Here is a 24,341-nt window from a genome sequence, read left to right on the forward strand (position 1 = left end):
TTTTTGGTCATTTTGTGTCTTTTTTTGGTCATTTTGTGTCTTTTTTTATTATTTTGTGGTCAATTTGTGTCTTTTTTTGGTCATTTTGTGTCTTTTTTTGTTATTTTGTGTCTTTTTGTGGTCAATTTGTGTCTTTTTTTATTATTTTGTGGTCAATTTGTGCCTTTTTTGGTCATTTTGTGTCTTTTTTTGTTATTTTGTGTCTTTTTTTGGTCATTTTGTGTCTTTTTTTATTATTTTGTGGTCAATTTGTGTCTTTTTTTGGTCATTTTGTGTCTTTTTTTGTTATTTTGTGTCTTTTTTGGTCATTTTGTATCTTTTTTTGCGCTGCAACGTAAGAAAACACAAACAAATTGAGAAAACATCACCACTTGAACCCAAGTAATGGGTGGTCTGCTGCACTTTATTACATTATCGGGAAGTTATTACATTATCAGGACTTGCGAAATGAAGGCTAACCTGATAATGTAATAAATAACCTCCCATTAATGTTATACTTTATTACATTATTGGTTAAAAGTGTATTAGATTATTGGGAAACGCACTTTATTACATTATTGGGAAGTTATTACATTATCAGGTTTTATTACATTTCCACTGGACTCAAGTGCAGATTTTTATTACATTAACGGGAATTTATTACATGATCAGGTTCTACAAGGATGACTTGATCCTGTCGTTGGTTAAACTAACTCAAGTGAGACTGTTCGACTGTAAAGAAAACGTACACAAACAAATTGAGAAAACATCATCAATTTGACAACACAAGCGCAGAAAACTTGCTGCAAAGACAACAACACACTAAGAAAACTTGCTGCAAAGACAACAACACACTAAGAAAACTTGCTGCAAAGACAACAACACACTAAGAAAACTTGCTGCAAAGACAACAACACACTAAGAAAACTTGCTGCAAAGACAACAACACACTAAGAAAACTTGCTGCAAAGACATCAACACACTAAGAAAACTTGCTGCAAAGACAACAACACACTAAGAAAACTTGCTGCAAAGACAACAACACACTAAGAAAACTTGCCGCAAAGACAACAACACAACACAATAAGAAAAAAAGATGCTTTGCAGCGCGTTTTCTAAATGCTGCTTGTGTTGTCAGATTGATGAAGATGTTTTCTCAGGTTGCTTGTGTTTTGTGTATTTGCATGTGTTTCCTTAAGTTGCAGCGCTGTGAGCTCTCAGGGCCACCGTAACTTTGGCTTTGACACTTTTGCAAACGCTTGCATCTTTCCAGCAACAACTGTGCAGGATTAATGCTTTCCCAGTTTACTTTCTGACACCTTGGACTGGTTTCCTGGAATAGTCTCAATGTGATGTTGTAATATGCATATTTGTTATTCAAATGAGTCCTTATTATACCAGGAAACCTCTCTTTGAACTGGGCTAATGCAGACATTAATGCTCTTTATATGGGATTCTCACTCTCCTCCTGCCTGCCTGTCTATCATGCCATACATCTCCCTGTTTCTGCTTCCTTCGCCTCCTCTCTCCTCCTCTCTCCTCCCAGCTGCTACCGTCCCGGAGCAGAAGACGGTGACTCTGGATGTGGACGTCAACAACCGCAGCGACCGGACGGAGTGGTGCAGCTGTTATTACCACGGGAACTTCTCCCTCAACTCTGCCTTTGAGATCAAGCTGCACTGGATGGCTGTGACTGCTGCGGTGCTCTTTGAGATGGTAACTGTTACTGCTACTGTCCTCCACGGGTCAAGAGATGATAAACCAAAATAGACTGCAGACACAAATCTAAATATTATATTTTTTCAAAAGATGAAAGGAAGAAAAATAGGATGGGTTTGGTCTGAGGGCTTGATCTCTTTTTTCTTGTAGATTTGCCACTTTTAATCTCATAAATCTGCAACTTTTTTCTCATAAATCTGCAATTTTTTTCTCCTAGATTTGCCACTTTAATCTCATAAATCTGCAGTTTTTTTCTCCCAGATTTGCCATGTTTTTCTCATTAATCTGTGACTTTTTTTCTCATAAATCTGCAACTTTTTTCTCCTAGATTTGCCACTTTTAATCTCATAAATCTGCAACTTTTTTCTCCTAGATTTGCCACTTTTAATCTCATAAATCTGCAATTTTTTTCTCATAAATCTGCCACTTTTAATCTCAAAATCTGAAATTTTTTTCTCCCAGATTTGCCACTTTTTTCTCATGAATCTGTGACTTTTTTCTCCTAGATTTGCCACTTTTAATCTCATAAATCAGCAATTTTTTTCTCATAAATTTGCTACTTTTTCCCCCTAGATTTGCCACTTTTTTCTCATCTGCGACCCTTTTATCCACTGCCTGATGGCACATAGATCCTATTGGACACTTACTGATGTGCAGTCTTCTGACTAGATCTTTGCTGATGTCTTATTAACTCTCAAATGAACGTCGCTTCGGTTAAAAGCGTCTGCTAGATGAAATTGTAGAATATAATGGAGGATTTAGTTTTGGTGAACAGAATGTGGCTGCTGTCACATAGTGAACTTTGATATGTATGAACAAGAAGGAACAGATCTACAGAGGCCAGGCTCAATACTGAAGTGCCATTTTTTTTTTGTTATTCAACTTTTTATTTGAAGAAAAACAAAACAGCACGTACATGTTGCTCTCCATCTTGTGAACATGTCAAGTCTTTTCATCAAAACATAAAAAGAAAGAAATGTTGTTTTTAAAAATAAAATAAATTAAAAAGAAAGAAAAAATATAAATAAAATCAAAATCACATCCTTGCAAAAGCATTTAAACTCTATCAAAATACTCTTACAAAGACATACTTATACCTAAATTGATAGGCAACTTGAAAATCTGAAAAAAAAAAAAATAAAGATAATAATGATAATTTGAAAATGCCTGAAGTGCCATTTTTTACCCTCTTATTGTCCGTCAGGTCCAAGGCTGGCACAGGAAGGCAGCGTCCTGCGGCTTCCTGCTGGTCCCCGTGCTGGAGGTCCCCTTTGCTCTGACGTCGTACCTGTACGGGGACCCGCTGAGAGCTCAGCTCTTCATCCCTCTCAACATCCACTGCCTGCTGAAGAACAGCAGCGACAACCTGTTTGAAGGTTGGAAGCCGTCTGAATGATGCTGTGATCATGTGATCATGTGTTTAAACAGCAGCTCGGTCTCATCTGACCCTTTTTTAATTCACCAAACAGGATTTGAGCCGGAGACGTACTGGGACAGGATGCAGCTCTTCCAGGAGGCCATCCTCTACAGGTTGGGATCTGATCATTTCATGTTTGGGCCTCAAGCTGAGGGACACAACTGGACGTTTTGTCAAAGAGCTATTTAATTCAAGTGTGAAGTTTTTAGTGTGAATTTCTGAATTACATAATGAAATGATGTGTAAATGTTCTGCTCTTCCTACCAGATTTGGCTTTGTGCACGACAAGTTTTCTGCCTCAGCGTTTAATTTCCCGTCTGAGAACAAGCCTCAGTACATCCACGTGACAGGTTCGTCTCATCACAGCACAAACACACACACTCCAACAAGAAGTGAAGTGACAACGAAGCTTCATGAACCATTTTCTTTGTTCAACAAAGAGCTCAAAAAACACAGTCAATAGTGGGGTCAAAAAATAAAGCAAATGGCTCATGAGGCTTGTAACTCCCGCAAATGCAATAATGTCTACAAACGTAATAAAAATCTGCAGCTTTTAATGCAAAAATCTCACAAACGTAGCGGAGCGCAGAGCCACCACCCACAGTCAGTATGAGTAGTGTGTGTATAGGCAAACAAACAAACAACAATAACCACAACGACCATTATTCATTGTGTTCTTACATTTGTGGGAAGTTATTACAATATGGAAAGTTGAAGATTAACCCTTTATCAGGCAAAGAACTATATTTGGTAACTTCAGGTAATATTTCGAGAAAAAAGTTGCAAATTTACTAGATTAAAGTGGCAAATCTACGAGAAAAAAAGTTGCAGATTTAAGAGATTTAAAGTGGCAAATCTGCATGAAAAAAGTTGCAGATTTACAAGAAAAAGTGGGGGAAAAGTTTTTTCTCCCAGATTCACCACGTTAAATAAAATCTTTAAAAAAATAAAATCTTTCGTTAAATTTAAATCTCATAATTCTGCGCATTTTTTTCTCGTAGATTTGCCACTTTAATCTGGTAAACTTTTTTCTCAAAATATTATTTCGTATGTTGTTTTTACACATTCTGGCAGTATGTAATATCCTCCAATATTCTCTAGGGTTGAAATTTGGAATTTGCAAGTATTTCAATGAGTGTCCTATTAAGGGTTAAAGTGGTGAATCTGGGAGAAAAAAGTTGCTTTTTTCACACTTTTTTCTTGTAAATCTGCGACTTTTTTTGCACAGATTTGCCACTTTAATCTAGTAAATTTGCAACTTTTTTCTCAAAATATATCCTGAGGTTACCAAACTTAGTTCATTGCCTGATAAAGGGTTAATAAGTAATTATTAATTAATAAGTCTCTGCAAAAGTAATAGTTATTACATTTGTGGGAAATGGCGTGTTACATTTGTAGTAGTAGGCAGCGGCTGTTACGTTTGTGGAAGATGAATCACGTTTGTGGGATTATTGCATTAAAAGCTGCAGATTTTCATCACGTTTGTGGGATTATTGCATTAAAAACTGCAGATTTTCATCACGTTTGTGGGATTATTGCATTAAAAGCTGCAGATTTTCATCACGTTTGCGGGATTATTGCATTAAAAGCTGAAGATTTTCATCACGTTTGTGGGATTTTTGCATTAAAAGCTGCAGATTTTCATCACGTTTGTGGGATTATTGCATTAAAAGCTGCAGATTTTCATCACGTTTGTGGGATTATTGCATTAAAAGCTGCAGATTTTCATCACGTTAGTGGGATTATTGCATTAAAAGCTGCACATTTTCATCACGTTTGTGGGATTTTTGCATTAAAAGCTGCAGATTTTCATCACGTTTGTGGGATTATTGCATTAAAAGCTGCAGATTTTCATCACGTTAGTGGGATTATTGCATTAAAAGCTGCAGATTTTCATCACGTTTGTGGGATTATTGCATTAAAAGCTGCAGATTTTCATCACGTTTGTGGGCGTTATAACAAACGTTACAAGGCTTCGTTAGCGTCACGTGTCACCCTGCTCGTTCCTCCGTCAGGTACGGTGTTCCTGCAGCTGCCGTACTCCAAGAGGAAGTACTCCAGCGGGCAGCAGCGGCGGCGGAGGAACTCCACCACCTCCAACAGCCAGGGCCCGTTCGGCGGCGAGGAGCGTGTGGGCTACTACTGGGCCTACAACACCATGCTGACCAAGGCCTGGAGGACCGGCGTGCTGGGGGACGAGCGCCTCGCCGACCGCCTGCTCAGAGACTTCACTGACTTCTGCTCTAACAAGGACAACAGACTGCTGAACCTGTGGGACGGCTGCCAGGACAAGATGAACGCCAGCGCTCCCTGACAGCAGCACACACGCAGGAACAGGAGATCCTGAGACTCTTTTTAATCTTAATTTATCAGAGTTCAACACTGTGTTGGTCTGCTGCTCCTCTGACCTCGGGGAGAGACGAACGAACGCCTTAAGAGCAGAAACTGTGTTCTGTTACTGCTTTGTTCATTGCACAATATAAATAATAAGACACAGAATCATTTGAAAGTTTGTTTTTTTCACAGTTGTCTTCCTGCATCTGACAATCTTCTATGTTTTAATGTCACATCCACCTCACACTCTACAACTGTTTAAGTTTTGAGTTGCACACAGTAAACTTTCTGTCATTACCTGTAATGGCACTTAATATACAGTCATGGACAAAATTATTACACCATTTATTTCTTCAATTTCTTTCATTTTAATGCCTGGTACAACTAAGGGTACATTTATTTGGATAAATATAATGATAACAACAAAAAAAGCTGATAAGAGTTTAATTTAAGAGTTGATATCTAGACATTTAACATGGTTTACTATATAATAACCAATATCATTATCTAGAAAATCATGGAAAATGTCTAGATATCAGCTCTACAATTAAACTCTTATGAGCTGCTTTTGTTGTTATCATTATATTTGTCCAAACAAATGTACATTTAGTTGTACCAGGCATTAAAATGAACAAGAGGTTGAAGAAATATGGTGGTCTAATGGACTGTATTTGTAGTATATGTATTTGGACATATATTAATAAAGGTCATATAGAGTGCATGTATTATAAAAAATGTATATTTTGACACCCAGATTGACCTTCTAAGTGGCATGGGAGATATATTGGTTCTCATAGACTTTATATGGCTGCCATCTTGATGAAATGGCTCCCATCAGTTTTCAACAAATTTGGAGCATTTTTTTTAAGTTTTCATTTGAAAATGAACCTTCAGAGGTTCAGGCTAAACGCCAATATTTCATGTTTTAGCTTTACTTGTATAATTCTGCCAGTATGAGATCTTCATGCTTTACCTGTGAGAAAAGCCTTGTAGACATGCTGATATTCAGATCCTTCTAGGGTTCTTGCCCAGATATGATCACTCCCTAAATGGAGTAAATGGAGTTTTGAGGATGAAAACATTTTTAGAGTTTAAGGATTCAAGACTTGTTGAGGTATAAAAACTGACTGAAGTGCATGTTGAGGATGACAGTTTATTTATTGAATGAGCTCATACAGTTACAGTAACAAACAGAGAGATGACACACACACACACACACACACACACACAGTGGTGTGAGTGTTCCTACGCAGCCCCGTGCAGGTACATGGCCAGGAACTTGGTGAATGTTTCGGGCTTGTACCCAGTCAGACCTGTTGGTACCTGCATGGAGAAACACAGCAACCAATCAGGATCATTTACGGTTCAGTCTGCTGACATGTTTTCTATCCTCCTTATGATAGAAGACAGTTCAGTACAACTCAACTAAGATATCAAGAAGAGAATATTTGGATGAATCTAAAACATAAATAGTAAAATGCATCAAATTCAGCTCCACAAAAACAGAAGTTTATCAGTTTGAAAATAAGTTATATTATCTTTGTATAGTTTTTAATTGAATATATGTCAAAGTGGAAATGATCACACTCTTATTTAAGTTCCAGACAACGACCCAACTTCTTCAGAGTCAGGGTTGTTCATATACAACAGGGCCGACAGAAAATGATGGTAAAGGTTCTGATCTGCTGAGGAGACGACAGTCTTGATGACAAAACATTGAAACATTTACCAACAGACAGTTGATGACGTACCTTCACCACCTTCTTCTTGATGTACGGTCGAACTTTAGCAAAGTCATAGAGCTCAACATCTTCCTCCATCCACACCTGCAGGAGACAGCGTTTAGAAACCCAGCAGGAAAGAAAAATGCAACTGCGAAAAATACGTTTGTACAATTTATTGATACCCACAGCACCTTCAGTAAATTGACACTGTTTTGTTTACCAGCTGTGTGTATTAACTTTGATGGTATGTTTTGATTATGGTTTTAAATGCTTCTTTAATTCTTCAATGGCTGCTCATTCAGTTCCAAATATGAAGACAGGATTGTTTGATTTTGAATAATAAACAACAGATTGTGATTGTCTAGATGAACCACCAGATTAAACTGATAATCAACCATTTTCAAAAAACATACTAACATTGAACCATTCTCCTAACCTTGAAAACATAGTTAAAGTTAAGCATTTTCCAAACTGCCAATTTTTTCTCGTAGATTTGCCACTTTTAGTCTCATAAATCTGAGACTTTTTTCTCATAGATTTGCCACTTTAATCTCATAGTTCTGCAAGCTTTGTCTCATAAATATGTAACTTTTTTTGTAGATTTGCAACTTTTGATCTCAAATCTGCTACTTTTTTCTCAGATTTGCCACTTTTAATCTCATAAATCAGACTTTTTTTCTCCTAGATTTGCCACTTCGATCTCATAGTTCTGCAACTTTTGTCTCATAAATATGCAACTTTTTTCTCATAGATTTGCCACTTTTAATCTCATAAATCTACTTTTTTTCTCAGATTTGCCACTTTTAATCTCATAAATCTGCTACTTTTTTCTCAATATAATACCCCCCTCCCCTGTGTTTGTATTTTTTTTATTTTCATACTTGGCCCTAATACGCCATCGTAGACATGGGCCTGTTTCTTTGTTGCACAGTTTCAGTTTTACTGCTGATTGTTGTTCATCTTTTTATGACCCACTTTTGTAGCTTCCTTTGGAGTTGTGGCATTAAACCAAACATGACTTTTGCAGTATTTCCTGCTGGGTGTTCTGTGCTGGTTTGAATTGTAGCATTTATATTATTCTACCAATGCAGAAGTAATAGATTTCACATCAATGTATATTTTTATATATATATATATATATATATATATATATATATATATATATTTTGCTGCAGTGCAACAAATCTTAATCACATCATCTGTTATTGAGAAACAAAATGAAGCACCTGATTCTTGACGCCGTCGTCTCCAGAGAGATCTGTGGTGTTCAGCTGGAAAACCATAAACTGGAAAATTCTCCCGTTGCTCCCCACTGACTGTACTGTGATTGGCCGATCCAATACAGACTGGGGCTGGGTCTGTACACACACACACACACACACACACACATCATTATATATGTATAGGTTTATTATATGTGCACCAGTTAATGTTCAGAGCAGTACAAGCCCAGACTACTAGCAGCAGCTGTCTAAAAGTCAATAGTAGTATGTAGAGACAGAGGTCCCAAAAACTGCATATGAATGTAATTCACCAATCAAAGGAAGGAGAAGAGAAACAGACAGTTACAGAGTATGAGAATGTGAATCAACAACTGATAATACAGTATGTTTATAGATTTGCTGTTTATAAAGACACCCTGTAGAAAGTGATGCGTAGATCCTTACCCCATACAGTTTGCGTGCTCGAGCCAGAGCGTTTCCAAAGGTGAACATTAACATCCTGGCTCTGAACTGTTCTGGTTGGCGCCTCAAGCCACCTCCCTCCATTAAGTAAAGCGTGTGGACATGTGGATAAGGGTAGTCATCTCTGAAACCTGATTAGATGACAGAGACATCATTAGTTTACTGCTGCACTCAGGAGAAAGACAGACACAGCAGCTCACTAAAGGCGTGTTTCCACTGAGTACTTTCTGGAAAGTGGCTGAGTGTTTTGGCTCCGCCCACTAGTTAGTTCCCCTCGGTCTCTGTTCCCATACAGGTACTTTAGTAGCAGCTAACCAACAGAGTTAGAATGTGACAACAGACCGACGAGGCAAGCAGTGTAGCCAATTTATTTAGCGATTATTCAGACCCCTTTATTATATGTGCACCAGTTAATGTTCAGAGCAGTACAAGCCCAGACTACTAGCAGCAGCTGTCTTAAAGTCAATGGTAGTATGTAGAGACGGAGGTCCCAAAAACTGCATAAGAGCAATGTAATTCACCAATCAAAGGAAGGAGAAGAGAACCGATGAGGCAAGCAGTGCTGCCAACTTATTTAGCCATTATCCAGACCCCTCTAGAGACTCTTTTTCAAAAAAGCGACTAGAGACAAATCTATCTACTTTTCTGGTGTTATTGGAGACTTTTGGAGACTCGTTCCTACTCTTCTTAATGAGTAGCAGGAGCCGTCCCAAAGCACTCACAAGCGGCCCAGTCCTCCCAGCTGCAGTCTGAGCAGGAGATGTTAACCCAGGGGTGGGCAATTAATTTTCCCAAGGGGCCACATGACCAACACCACGAAGGTTGCAGGGGCCGGACCAAAACTCTGAACTAAATTCTGCTCAATATTAATTTAATCTCTTTATAAAATACAGTAAATGATCTGGTTTTGAGCTGCTACTGATAGGAATACATGTTATGATGAGACTGTTAATGTGGAGTAAATCAAATATAGCAGTAAAAAGTAATAAATACTCCAATCACTATATCACTTTAACATTTATTTTAAACACAACTGTAAATGTCCTTTAGTAAGCTTCCTATTGGTGTTTTTGTATTAAATAGCTTGTTTTTCATGTTTGTACATTTTCAAGGTGTTTAACAATGTTGTGATGCTTTTATTTTGAAAAGGTGCCGTCCAGTGTGAAACGGGTGCTTTAATTTTGAAAGGTAGTGACAGGAAATAACAGGTGAAACGGTTAAATGAAAAAACGAACGGTAAATAATAACGAGTGCGTCGTAATTCATATAAAGTTGATATAAAGTATTAAAAGGCTTCTATAGTGGCTGACTGACAGGACACAAGGTTTGTTAGAGTTTATTTTATTCTGTCATATATATTAGTGGCTATATTTGTTGTCTTAACTTTAGTAAAAGTGCTTGTTAGCTCTAGTGCTAATGCTAATGTTTGCTATTTTTTTCAAAATAAAAGCACTGCGGTTATATTGATTTCTAATTTCTGGGTAACCTCGGTGAAGTTGGGCAGATCTTGGCTGGATCCTCTATCCAAAGCCAGACCCAGAGCGGCTCACTGGAGGGAAAAGTACCTGATGGAAATGCACCTAATGAGACATGATGACATGAGAGAAGAGGACTGGGCGTCTCCTCACCTGTGTAGTTCACGTCCTCCTTGTAGACGTGTGTTTGTTGCAGGTCGATGGTGGGAGAGACGGGGTAGAAGGTCTCCAGCTGATGATCGGCTGTGCTGGCCACCTCCTCTCTCCCAGACACCACTGGGAGAGGATCCATGCTGGAGTGCAGGAAACCATTCTCCCCCCTCACCTGCAGCAGGTCCTCACCTGGTGTTCACACATGGACATTCACAAGCATGCATTAAGAACATTCAGATTTATTATCATTTCAGGCAGCAATGACACATTTTCAAGACTCATTTATGATGGAAATGTTGGTCTAGCTTTCAGTTGGTCCACCACTTCCAGACCAGAAACATCAACAACTACACTGTCAGAAATAATGTGCTGAATTTGTACCTTTATGGGTGAAACTGCCTGTCACTGGGGCAGTACCCTCAAAGGTACAGCTGTTCCCCTTGACATCAGCTTGGGAACATATACTATATGTACCTTTTTAGCCCTCAAAAGAGCAAGTCAGGAGTTAGTTGAGTTCCAATAATTAACCCTTGGGGGTACATTAATGTAATTTGTACATTAAGAGACAGAAATGGACTCATACTGTACCCTTATTTCTGTTTATTGGCCCCCAAGGTATGTACTTTTTGGGGGTCAATGTGAAGGGTACAAAAGTGGTACCTTAGAGAGTACTAACCCTATGATGTACCCCTTAAGGTACAATTTCATTAAATTATTTCTAAGAGTGTACTGGATGGATTGCCATAAAACTGTGTGCAGACATTCATGACTAGAGAATGGATCCATGTGACTTTAGTGATCCTGACAGCTACTCTATCAGGGGTCGGCAACCTTTACTAACTGAAGAGCTGATTGGCTAAGAGCTACCTACAGACGCTTTTGATAGACATTCTAAGCGCCCAATAAACGGCTCCGGAGGATCATAAACCACACCTCCTCTACGGAGAAATGAACTAATCTCATTTGTGATTAGTCTGGTGTTAGCCAGGCTAACATACTACTGTAGGATCATCCAATCTGATCAAACCATATGGACACAAACCCCTCTATCCACCATTTAGATTCATCTTTTACCTCTTGTCCATGTGGCTCCTAGCGAGTATTCCTCAGCGAGGATCCTCCGTCCGATAGCCGGATGGCTGGGCTGCAGAGATGAACAGAGGTGGAGCAGGTTGAAGAGCAGAGTTTTCCTGGAGGAGGAAAGAATACACACAAAGTCACTTACATTTAATGAAGACCGAAAATTCAGTGTCTCAAAAAAATGTAATATTAGAAAAGACCAATTTTAAAAAGTATGTTTAATATGGAAATGTTGTCCTCTGAAAAGTGTGTCATCTATATGACTCAACACTTGGTTGGGGCTGTTTGACTTGAACTACTGGAAATGGACTTTCCATCATATTCTAATGTATTGAGATGCACCTGTACATGTTGCTGTTACCTGTATTTGTGTTTGGCGGGCCGGTCCTCCGTCGTGTCCCAGAAGCGAGCGTGTTTGATGGCGTTCTGCACACGTTCATCCTGATCTGGAATCTGATTGGCTGGATTCTCTGTTAGTGAGAGGACCTGAGGAGGCAGACCAGAGATCTTCTGGGTTTTAGACAACCACAGAGCCTGACCCACACCTGAACAGAGAGAAGAGACATTAGGTTCTGATAAAAGATTTAAACCTTCAGGTCATTTCCTCCCATGATGTAGCCAGCAGCACCGGATGAGGAGATTCAGAGAGAACTCAGAAACTGTCGGTTCAGATCTGAATCCCAAATCAGACACATCTGCAATGCTGCACTTCCCAGTGTTTCACGGTCAATTCAAATAAGATCTCCACCACCAGTGTAGCTGTAATTGATTTATACATATTTAACAATCTATGCGTGAAATTTAATTTATATACATGGAGATTTACATGTCTAATTAATTACAAAGTACCTCTGGTGAGAAAAAGCAGTAAGAACACTCAGGCAACGATCTTTAAAGTACATCTGTATTTTTACTGTACTGTATTTTATTGTGAAGGACAGAAGTACGGTCCGGGTGTGTTGATAACGATGGTTGTTATTTATTTGGCTTACCCAGAAACATCCAATTTACCCCGAAAAACTCAGCAGCCTCCATTGTTTTAATGTTTTACTGTTGTCAAGATAACCACTCATTTAACTACTTAATATGCGTTTATGTGGTTTAAATAATAAAAATGTTTAATCATGTTTTTTATGTTAATTCTTGATGTGAAAGTAACTCAAGCTGGCAGCTAAATGGAGTAAATATTTGCCTTTAAAACTTCGTAAAGTAGAAGTATGAAGTTACAGAAATGGAAATTCGCAAGTTAAGCTGGAACACTAAATATCGATACATGGAGGCCATTAATCAATATTAAATCCCCACGCAAAATATCGTGATGCTATGCTGTATCGATTTTTCGATTTTGCAAAATACCCTTTATTCCGCTTGCCGGTGTTAGGTCCTTACTGGTTTCCACACTAACTGGTTGCTGTACTGGTGTGTGCAGCTGTGTTTTGTTGCATAAACTGTTGCATAAACTGGAAATACTTAAGTAAAGTACAAGTACCTCAAAAACTTACTTAAGTAGAATACTTGAGTAAATGTACTTAGTTACTTTCCACCATTGTAAATGAGTCATATAACAGCTGCAGGGGCACCAGTTAGTCCGGAGACCAGTAAGGACACAACACCGGAACATACTTCCGGGACGTGTGCCCTTCACAATAAGATGACAAAAGGAGCTTAACTTTATCGGACTTATATGATCCAGCCCGCTAAATAAAACAGTTCCAGTAGTAATAGTAGTATTTCACCGTTCAGCGCGTTGGTCCTCTGGTTGAAAACATGACACGGTTTGTCTTTGTAGAGCGGCATCTCGTGCCGCGGCGGGGCCCGGTAGAACCGGGGGTCCCGGTAGTCCCGCTCCCAGCGGGGGAACACGGGCCGGGTCAGCCGCGGCATGTAGTGCATCTTCTCCGCGTAGGTGACCATCTCCAGCCCGGGGATGTCGGGCCGCTCGCTGGGCCTCCTCCGGGGCTGGCTCTTGGCTCCCAGACCGCCGCTGAGGCCGAAGTGTCTCCGGGCCTGCGGGGCTCCGGAGCCTCCGTGGGTCAGCAGCCGAGAAGCCTTCATCATCCCGGGGGAGGAGAACAGAGGAGCCGCCGCTTTTACACAACAAGCTGCTTCTGGAAACATGTTAGCTCCGCGGTTATTCCTTAAATATATAGATATATTAGAGGTTAAAGCCGGTATTCTGACTCATGTCATTGCATGTCAGAAGTGTTGCTGCAGGGCGCCGCCATGTTGGTTTCACTAAGCCAGCGCTTTACCGCCCCCTGGTGGTTCTTCTTTCTTTCTTTCTTTCTTTCTTTCTCTTTCTTTCTTTCTCTTTCTCTTCTTTCTTTCTTTCTTTCTTTCTTTCTTTCTTTCTTTCCCTTCTTTCTTTCTTTCTTTCTCTCCTTTCTTTCTTTCTTTCTTTCTTTCTTTCTCTCTCCTTTCTTTCTCTGTCTCTCCTTTCTTTCTTTCTTTCTTTCTTTCTTTCTCTCTCCTTTCTTTCTCTGTCTCTCCTTTCTTTCTTTCTCTCCTTTCTTTCTTTCTTTCTCTTCTTTCCTTGTTTTTTTTTCTTTCTTTCTCTGTCTTCTCTTTCTCATTTTTTCACTCTTCCTTTCCATCTTTATTTTCTTTCTTTCACTCTTTCCTTATCTGTGTCCTTCTTTCTGTTAGAAATAATCTGTTATTCTGTCTCTGTTTTCTGTCTCTGTGCATGGGGATTACTATCTGATATCTGTTTTCATTATTTTTATATTTACACCTAACTTTGGGTAAGCTGTTTGATGAATCTGGAATTTTTGTTAAGCTGCATGAGGCTCTGCTCTTGTTTTAGTGTTTTATGGTTTGCTTACTATTTATTTTAGTGTGTAATCCTGTTTTATTTATTTTATTGTTCTTGTTTGCTTGTTTATGTACAGCACTTTGTTGCGGCTGTGATTGTTTTTAAAGTGCTTTACAAATAAAGTTGAGTTGAGTTGAGAGTTGAGATTATACAGCATTATACAATAACAGATATACAAACCATTCAATTCAAATTGTATTTTCAGTTTTTATTTAACCACCACAACAAATCACAGAGTTGATCCCTAAAATAAACTAAACCACTCATATGTGAGTTCTATTGTGCTATGTGAGTTTATTAAGCCCATTTTTAAATGCCAGATTGAGCATTTTTTGTGCAGGAGGAGATCTGGATCCTCCTCTTCTCATCCTCGGTTGTAGTTTACAGACAGACAGATCAAACTGAGGAGGAGAACCAGAGTTTTCCCCAGCAGGACCCAGATCCACATCTGACCCTGCAGACCTGCAGGGACACAGAAAAAAACCTGTCAGAAGCTGCAGGAACAGACACACAGAGAGTTTGAGGGAGTAGTGAAACAAATACATAGTTAGGAATGAATTTGACAGACGTGAAATTAAAATGTAATCGATACAGACTATATTTAACTGGAATTATTGCGTTCAGAGGACTGAGAGGGACAGACCTCAGGCAGAGCCTTCACTGAACTGACTGAAACATTTTACTGCTTGTTTAAAAGTCTTGAAATTCATTTTGAGCCCAAACACTGCTTGGAAGTCTCTCTCAGAGCCTTACTGATGGTTCAGGTGGTGGAATGTAACTAAGTACATTTACTCATGTACTGTACTTAAGTACAATTTAGAGGTACTTGTACTTTACTTGAGTATTTCCATTTTATGTAACTTTATACATCTACTTCACTACATTTAGCAGCCAGCTTTAGTTACTTTTCAGGTTGAGATTTAACATTAAAAACATGATAAAAATGTGAATTAATGGAACAATTTTTACATATTTTTTGTTCAAACAATATCTCATTGTACACAAAAGGAACCCAGAATGTGTACATTGTATAATAGTTTAATTGTGCAATAAAAGCTTGTGTATATACTATATATATATATATATATATATATATATATATATATATATATATATGAAATATCATTCTCACTGTACTTCACTTTCAAAATAAAAATGAGAAATGTCATGGTCGGACAAATATAGTTGTTACTGTTGGTAAGTCTCATTGTTTCAATCAGTGTATTTGTATCTTCCAAATATACTTGAATTAGATTTTTAAATAAGTTAAAATAAAAGGTTTGAATGCTTAAATATAATCTCTGCTGTTTTTTAAAGTGCCCCTCTGATTAAACACCGGCCCCTGCTTGGCCCCCAGAGGAACACTGGTCTAGAACCACCACTGATAATGAGTACTTTTACTTTTGATACTTTAAGTACATTTTGATGCTGATACGGAGTCATTTCACAGTGTGGTATTGTTACTTTTACTGAAGTAAGAGATCTGAATACTTTTTCCACCACTGAATGGTTCCAAAATGTCAGTTATCCACTTTTGAATCTTGCTCCAGACCACAGAGCATAGAGAATACAGAGCAACATGGAAAGAGTTATGGATGCATCAATGTTTTCCTGTGCTTGAGATAAGGTAGAAGAAGAGGTTTAGTGTAGAACCATGTGGTGGTTGACTGGTTTCTACCTGCTGCAGTGCTCTGCTGGCTGCTGCTGACACACTGGGGAGGGCTGGGCGTGGTCAGGGTGGGCGTGGTCAGGGTGGGCGTGGCCAGAGTGGGCGTGGTCAGGGCGGGCGTGCTCGGGTCATCTGGAGGGAAAAGTGTTCAATACTAACTAAAATTAATCTGTAATTATAAAATAGTCATATGAACAAATTGTGTAAGATTAAAACAATCAGTACAATAAAGTGGCAAATCTACAAGAAAAAACTTGCAGATTTAAGAGATTTAAAGTGGGAAATCTGCGCAGAAAAAGTCGCAGATTTACGAGAAAAAAGTGGGTAAAAAGCCACTTTTTTCTCCCAGATTCACCACTTTAAATCTCATAAATCTGCGCATTTTTTTCCTCATAGATTTGCCACTTTAATCTCGTAAACTTCTCAAAATATTATTTTCGTATGTTTTTTTTTTTACACATTCTGGCTGTATGTAATATCCTCCAATATTCTCTAGGGTTGAAATTTGGAATTTGCAAGTATTTCAATGAGTGTCCTATTAAGGGTTAAAGTGACTTTATCACCAGATACCAGATGTACAGTAAAAAAAGACTTGCCATTTACTAAATGTATTATTTGTTTACATCAGTAGTTCATTGGCATGTTACCTGTTATCTGGATCAGGACGTCAGGGCTGATAGTATCGGGGGGCTGGGTCCTGCAGGAGTAATAACCCGTGTGGGTCTTTGTGGCGGAGCTGACTCTGAGGACCAGGACCACATCAGGGAGGACGGAGGACATGTTGACCAGAGAAACCTTCTCCTGGGGGACACAAACACTTACACTTACTTAATTACTGCAATGATAACATTTCAGTTTTTGCTCTTTTATTGAGGAGTTGACACAGAGTCACAGGCACCAAGACATTATTCATTTTTGAGACATTGCATATTTAATTGCATCAGATTTAACAGGCAATTTTAATTTCAACAGACAGAAATACTGAATGCAAAGAGTGATAAAGTTAATGTACTTGCAAGTCTTTCAAGTGAATGCACTTATTGCAAGTTGCTTTGGAAAATAAATTAATGTAATGTAAAAATGAGGGGGCAGTGTGTTACAATATTTTTCAACCTGGTCTCACAGGAATCCGTGAAATAGCCACGGATTCGCTTAACTCTAAATACGTGGAATAGCCACGGAATCACTCAAATTTCCGTGAAACTGACACGGATTTGGCTACAATGCAAGTTAATGCCAGTCATATCCCGTGGCTATTCCAACATACAAAGTGATTATGTACATTCACTGAGTGAAGATTTAGAAAATAAAACATATATTTCTCGCTAGAAATGTGATCAAAATCCATTTTTATGCAGAAACTAAGTCAAAATATTGATTTTTTCACTAAAAATGAGAGAACTGTCCGCCATGTTTTTTGTTCTGACCGCCGGGACCTTGAAAGTCACGTGACTTGGAACAAACCAATAGGAACAAATATCCATGGAATAGCCACGGGATATGACTGTCAATAACTTGCATTGTAGCCAAATCCGTGTCAGTTTCACGGAAATTTGAGTGATTCCGTGGCTATATATTCATATTTTTCATGGCAATGATGTATCAATACGTGAACACCAATTATATTTATTATATCTTATTATTATATTTGTAAATACAAAATGTTGTTTTAAATTATGGAGACTATATTATGGAAACTGAAGTAACCAGCTCAGTTTTTCAGCATGTGAAATATCACTTGACAATCCCATTTTGCCACAATAAAAATAACTGAAGTGAGATGAACATAATTTATCTCCTGAGTTAAAACAGACGTTGACAAAGTTTTCCTTTGTTGACATGTACTGAATGAGCAGAAAACATGCTATATTGTGATATGGAGATATGAAATGACCTGTATGGGGACAGAAGATTTTGTCCATATCACATAAACATACATGTATAGTTTAATTGATGCCTGAATCCAGACTAAATGTCAGATACCTCTTGAGGGCTCCTCCACCACAGCTGTGCAATATGATGGGCTCTTAGACAGGTGAACTCACAGCTCAGGTTAAAGCCGTCTCCAGCTGAAAGCTGCCGATCATCTCCAGAAATACTCACCACGGTTTCACTGCAGCCGCCTACAGAGGAAGTGAAAGAAGATAACATTTCTAGACAAAGAACTGACATTTTCAGGTGAGAAGAATTGACTGATACCAGGTGACATGCTAAGAAAGAGTGTATGCTAACACCTCATAAGATTAAGATTAATATTTCCTTTATTAGTCCAACAACAGGGACATTTAAAGTGTTACAGCAGCAAAGTGGATCACAAAAAAACAAACACTTTTACTATAGTTTACCACAGTATAAACTGGAAATTAAGCAAATAAACAAGTAAAAGTATAATAAAGTATTACTAATTTATAATATAAACAAGTAAAAATATAATAAAGTATTAACAATAAAAACAAAAATAAAATAAAAAACTTCAGGAACGGTTATGGACCATTGCACATATAAATTAAATTATAGACATATTGTACTGTGTTTATAGTGCAGTGATTGTCAATTATAATAATAATTAGTCTGTCTCATTATTTTTGGGTTAGCCGGAACCAACGAGTGACACGATGCAACAGCAACTGTAGGAATATTGGAGACCATGGTCTAGCAACTTTTTTTGATCATTTCCTATGAAGTATAAATGTAATAAACAAAATATCAGAAACTGAAACATTGCAACTCAGGCGTTCTTATGTATAAAGTAATTTGCCTTCCTGCATCTTCACCTAACTTTTTTCATAGTTACTTTGAGTTTAATTCTCATTATCATGCACATCTTACAAGAAGAAAGAATGATTTCCATATTCCTTTCTGTAGGACCTCTGTTGCCAAATTCTCATTAATTTATCAAGGTGCAGTGGAATGACATAAAACATCTAACAGAATCATGTTCCTCTTTAAATACTTTTAAGACCAAGCTCAAAAAATCCCTATAGATGTTCTACACCTTTGTATTTGTTTTGTTTAAATTTTGTTTGTATTTTTTTATTTTCATCTAGCTATGTAATTTAAGTAAAGTATAGTTACTTATAGGTTTAAGAGGGAGGGTGTATATATAAGCCCTTTGGGCTTTTTGATCTTTCCTGCATTTTCTTTTACTGTTTCTTGTTCTGTTATTTCCTAACGATTGTATGTTTTTTAAGCGCAAACAACAATAAATAATAAATAATAAAAAAAATAATAATTATGGAGCTTCTCAAAGGCTTTTTCCACATCAGTTTGACTTGTCGTAGTAGAAAAAGCAACTTTAATATTAAGCCTTATGAGATGTGGTTATGAGTTGAGTTCATGTAAAAACAGAAATATAAATCACATAAATATGTATGGTTTAATATTGCATGCATTGTTAGTATCGTATAAATAAACGCCTCGTCTAATAAATAATATTTTGTCTACAGTAAACATTTTATTATACATTTGTATCTCAAATTAAATCAGTTTACTCAAATTGACAGTCAGGAACATGAGGACATTTTATTTGGCGAATTTCTGAAATATACTAAATCTGCAATATACTAATATATATTATAAATCAGCTTTTATTAGTAATAATTTATTAGTAACTTTTTATTTTATTTTCATAGATGCAAAGTTTATATAGTTTACTGATGTGTTTTTACAGCAAATAATAAAGTGACCACTAATTGCAACCATACAAAGGATCAACACAAGGCCATTATTATTATTATTATTATTATTATTATTAGAGGTCAAGTCAAAGTTTATTAATAGAGCACATTTAAAAACAACCTAAGTTGACCAAAGTGCTGTACAGTTATTAAAATAGAATAAATCACACACAAATAGGTATAAATAAAAACAATAAAACAATAAAATACTAAAAACAGTAAAACAATAAAATAGTTATAAAAACTCAATCCAAAACAGAGATAAAAAAGACAAATAAAAGGGTAAAAAAGTCAAAAGAAAGCCATGTTGTGTCATCATTTTATGTGTTATACCACTGATAATGATATTAATATAATAACTAAAATCCTTACCTTCACTCTGACTCCAGCACAGTAAACCCATCAGCAGAAACAACATGTCAGAGTCTCGTCTCGTCCTTTCTGTCTCCGTCTCTCCGAGGACATCTCTGCTTTCACTCTCAGGTATTTTTTTCACACAACGAAAGAGAAAAGCTGCTGACGAGTTCCTCAGGATGTTCATGCTGCACTTCTGAGCTGATGGAGCTGAGATAACCTGAGCTACAGACACTTTCCACTGATAACACTGACCAGAAAATCTCTGTTCTCAACCTGCATGTTTGGTACTTATTGATTCAAAAAAGAAATAAAATCCCCACATAGCTTCAAGCACACTAGAACGAACATTCACGCTGACATTAGTACAATAACAGAAAGTCTTTTGTGGTTATATATAAGACAAATAACACTATAATATATATGACCAGGTTAACAAATGAATAATGATGTGTATATATATATATATATATATATACACTACCGGTCAAAAGTTTTAGAACGCCCCAATTTTTCCAGTTTTTTATTGAAATTCAAGCAGTTCAAGTCAAATGAACAGCTTGAAAGGGTCCAAAGGTAAGTGGTGAACTGCCAGAGGTAAATAAAAAAAGGTAAGCTTAACCAAAACTGGAAAATAATGTACATTTCAGAATTATACAAGTAGGCCTTTTTCAGGGAACAAGAAATGGGTTAACAACTTATCTCTATGGAGTCTTGGGCTATTTTGGCCATTTTTGAATTCTTTTCATGTCTTTGTAAGTCATTTTGTGTCTTTTTTTTAGTCATTTTGTGTCTTTTTTTGTCATTTTGTGTCTTTTTTTACTCATTATGTGTCTTTTGGTGTCTTTTTTTGTCATTTTGTGTCTTTTTTTGGTCATTTTGTGTCTTTTTTTAGTCCTTTAGTCCAACATAAAATGTGATTTTGAATCTTTTTTTTACTTTCAAAACACTATCATGCTCAATAAAGAATTTTAAATGTTGCAAATGTGCATTAATTTCAGAGTACACTGAGACATTAAACTGCATCATTTTCAATTAAATTCTGGAAAAGTTGGTGTGTTCTAAAACTTTTGACCAGTAGTGTATATAAAGTTATTTATATTAGCTGTATTGTACGTTATGATGTTTATGATGGAGTTATCACTTTATCTTTTCTCATAATAGTTTTAGTCAAATATTGACATCATTAACAGTAGAGTAGCAAATGATGAGTTCAAAATAATTCCAACAAGCTACAGGAAACCACCTGATAACCAGTGGTGGAATGTAACTAAGTACATTTACTCAAGTAATGTACTTTTATGAAGTACTTGTACTTTACTTGAGTATTTCCATATTATGTAACTTTATACTTCTACTTCACTACATTTAGCTGACAGCTTTAGTTACTTTTCAGGTCGAGATTTAACATAAAGAAATATATGAATTTAAATTATTACACATGCTTATAAATTAAACCACATAACAGTGTATTAAGTAGTTAAATGAGCCCAACGTTGAAGTCATTAATAAATGCATCAATATTAAATAATCTAATAATATATTTAGAATATATAAAATAATTTGAGTGGGTCCATTTTGCATAATGAGTACTTTTACTTTTGATACTTTAAGTACATTTTGATGCTGATACTTTTGTACTTTTACTTCAGTAAGTTTTGAATGCAGGACTTTTACTTGTAGTAAAAATGGAAATACTCAAGTAAAGTACAAATACCTCAAAACCTACCTAACCTATAGTTATTTCAGTAAGTGCGAGTCAAAAGTAAAAACAACTTTCTCCACAAATCAAACATTTCATATTAATTATGTTTTTATGTTAAATCTTGAACTGAAAAGTAACTAAAACTGGCAGCTAAATATAGTGGAGTAAAAAGTACAATATTTGCCTCAAAATGTAGTGAAGTAGAAGTATAAAGTAACATAAAATGGAAATACTCAAGTAAAGTACAAGTACTTCACTAGAGTAAATGTACTTAGTTACATTCCACCACTGGTTACAGTTACAGAAATCAAGTATTTCCTTGTCAGATAGGAGAAACAAGACTTGTTTCTAAAAAAGTTTAATTTAATTTAATTTAATTTACACATTTTTATCATGTTTTTAATGTTAAACCTCAACCTGAAAAGTAACTAAAACTGGCTGCTAAATGTAGTGGAGTAAAAAGTACAATATTTGCCTCAAAATGTAGTGAAGTAGAAGTATAAAGTTACATAAAATGGAAATACTCAAGTAAAGTACAAGTACCTCAAAATTGTACTTTAGTCCAGTACTTGAGTAAATGTACTTAGTTACAGTCAAATATTGACATCATTAACAGTAGAGTAGCAAATGATGAGTTCAAAATAATTCCAACAGGCTACAGGAAACCACCTGATAACCAGTGGTGGAATGTAACTAAGTACATTTACTCAAGTACTGTACTTTTATGAAGTACTTGTACTTTACTTGAGTATTTCCATATTATGTAACCTTATACTTCTACTTCACTACATTTAGCTGACAGCTTTAGTTACTTTACAGGTTGAGATTTAACAAAAACTATAACATGGAACCAAGTGATTTAAAATAATTATTTTAAAATTAAATAAAAAAATGAGCCATAGCTTGACATTAAAATGCTTTTAATTGTTAATTTAAATGTCTTTTAATGTCATAACAGTGTATTTAGTAGTTAAATGAGCCCAACGTTGAAGTCATTAATAAATGCATCAATATTAAATAATCTAATAATATATTTAGAATATATAAAATAATTTGAGTGGGTCCATTCTGCATAATGAGTACTTTTACTTTTGATACTTTAAGTAGCCTACATTTTGATTCTGATACTTTTGTACTTTTACTTCAGTAAGTTTTGAATGCAGGACTTTTACTTGTAGTAAAAATGGAAATACTCAAGTAAAGTACAAATACCTCAAAACCTACCTAACCTATAGTTATTTCAGTAAGTGCGAGTCAAAAGTAAAAACAACTTTCTCCACAAATCAAACATTTCATATTAATTATGTTTTTATGTTAAATCTTGAACTGAAAAGTAACTAAAGCTGTCAGCTAAATATAGTGGAGTAAAAAGTACAATATTTGCCTCTAAATGTAGTGAAGTAGAAGTATAAAGTTACATAAAATGGAAATACTCAAGTAAAGTACAAGTACCTCAAAATTGTACTTTAGTCCAGTACTTGAGTAAATGTACTTAGTTACATTCCCCCACTGATCACACTGATCTAAAGCATCAAAAGTAAAAGTACTTGTTATGCAGAATGGACCCACTCAGATTGTTTTGTATATATTCCAAATACATTTTTGGATTATTATTATTGATGCATTATGTAAGCAGCATTTTAATTTTCCCAAGACAGGGCTCATTTTTACCACTTAATATACTGTTATAAGGGTTTAATTTAATTTAATTTAATTTTAATATAAGGGTTTAAGTACTTCACTAGAGTAAATGTACTTAGTTACATTCCACCACTGGTTACAGTTACAGAAATCAAGTATTTCCTTGTCAGATAGGAGGAACAAGACTTGTTTCTAAAAAAGTTTAATTTAATTTAATTTAATTTAATTTAATTTAATTTAATTTACACATTTTTATCATGTTTTTAATGTTAAATCTCAACCTGAAAAGTAACTAAAGCTGTCAGCTAAATGTAGTGGAGTAGAAGTATAAAGTTACATAAAATGGAAATACTCAAGTAAAGTACAAGTACCTCAAAATTGTACTTTAGTCCAGTACTTGAGTAATATATATACTATATATACTATAGTACCTCTAGTTATAGTTAAAGTGTTAGTCAAAAGTAAAAACAACTTTCTCCACAAATCAAAGTGTGCGTGCCTCTCTCACGTACTCTCACATGGACGCTCAGAGTTTCTGTGTCGGTATTCTTGACGCAGTTTACGCTCTCCGCTTCCGTTCTCTGCGCTGCGGAGAACTCCATCTACGCAAATTGCGTAGTTGGTGACTGGCGAGGCTTTTCAGCTGGTTAGCCAAACATCCACAGAAAAAAAGAGATGACCAGGAAAACGAGACGAAGAAAATAAGAACAATTTATTCCCAGCTAGAAATATAGCGATAGAAAAGAAAAGAAAATCTGGTTAGGTACGTAATCTCTGTTTTTGGTACTGTTTGTTAAACGAGCTAAGTTTATGAATGGCTGTATATGTATGGGCAGGAATTCAGCGTTAGCTAGCTGGCTAGTTAGCTGGCTGGCTAACATGTTAGCTTCTATATATGGTTCACAAGCTGCTGC

General features: G+C 36.4%; 4 protein-coding genes across 7 annotated transcripts in view; 2 read left to right on the plus strand and 2 right to left on the minus strand.

Moving 5' to 3' along the window:
- depdc5 (DEP domain containing 5, GATOR1 subcomplex subunit) overlaps positions 1 to 5,638 on the plus strand; it is a 37,082-nt gene extending 31,444 nt beyond the window's left edge. The window contains exons 39-43 of the mRNA XM_059344275.1: positions 1,526 to 1,695; positions 2,903 to 3,074; positions 3,168 to 3,228; positions 3,383 to 3,465; positions 5,131 to 5,638. Coding sequence (XP_059200258.1) covers positions 1,526 to 1,695; positions 2,903 to 3,074; positions 3,168 to 3,228; positions 3,383 to 3,465; positions 5,131 to 5,429 — 785 coding nt within the window. The 3' untranslated portion in view covers positions 5,430 to 5,638. The remainder of the gene's footprint in view (positions 1 to 1,525; positions 1,696 to 2,902; positions 3,075 to 3,167; positions 3,229 to 3,382; positions 3,466 to 5,130) is intronic.
- A 975-nt stretch (positions 5,639 to 6,613) lies between these two features.
- On the minus strand, positions 6,614 to 13,761 carry mrpl37 (mitochondrial ribosomal protein L37). The gene is made up of 8 exons (XM_059344271.1): positions 13,303 to 13,761; positions 11,928 to 12,111; positions 11,561 to 11,676; positions 10,487 to 10,675; positions 8,841 to 8,989; positions 8,400 to 8,531; positions 7,201 to 7,275; positions 6,614 to 6,772 (listed from the first exon to the last, which is right to left on the minus strand). The coding sequence occupies exons 1-8, from the start codon at positions 13,682 to 13,684 to the stop codon at positions 6,695 to 6,697; spliced, it is 1,305 nt and encodes a 434-aa protein (XP_059200254.1). The 5' UTR covers positions 13,685 to 13,761; the 3' UTR covers positions 6,614 to 6,694.
- A 984-nt stretch (positions 13,762 to 14,745) lies between these two features.
- LOC131981023 (uncharacterized) lies at positions 14,746 to 24,056 on the minus strand. The gene is made up of 6 exons (XM_059345315.1): positions 23,940 to 24,056; positions 20,100 to 20,301; positions 18,034 to 18,173; positions 16,698 to 16,851; positions 16,060 to 16,182; positions 14,746 to 14,843 (listed from the first exon to the last, which is right to left on the minus strand). The coding sequence occupies exons 1-6, from the start codon at positions 24,027 to 24,029 to the stop codon at positions 14,746 to 14,748; spliced, it is 807 nt and encodes a 268-aa protein (XP_059201298.1). The 5' UTR covers positions 24,030 to 24,056.
- Positions 24,040 to 24,341, plus strand: part of LOC131980096 (casein kinase I-like) — a 29,053-nt gene continuing 28,751 nt past the window's right edge. For 2 of the 4 annotated variants that reach the window (XM_059344265.1, XM_059344266.1), the window contains exon 1: positions 24,040 to 24,190. The gene's annotated coding sequence lies outside the window, so the exon portion shown is untranslated. The remainder of the gene's footprint in view (positions 24,191 to 24,341) is intronic. The other 2 variants (XM_059344267.1, XM_059344268.1) reach the window with 1 other exon arrangement.

Source organism: Centropristis striata, chromosome 11 (genome assembly GCF_030273125.1).
Source record: "Centropristis striata isolate RG_2023a ecotype Rhode Island chromosome 11, C.striata_1.0, whole genome shotgun sequence".
NCBI lineage: Eukaryota > Metazoa > Chordata > Actinopteri > Perciformes > Serranidae > Centropristis > Centropristis striata.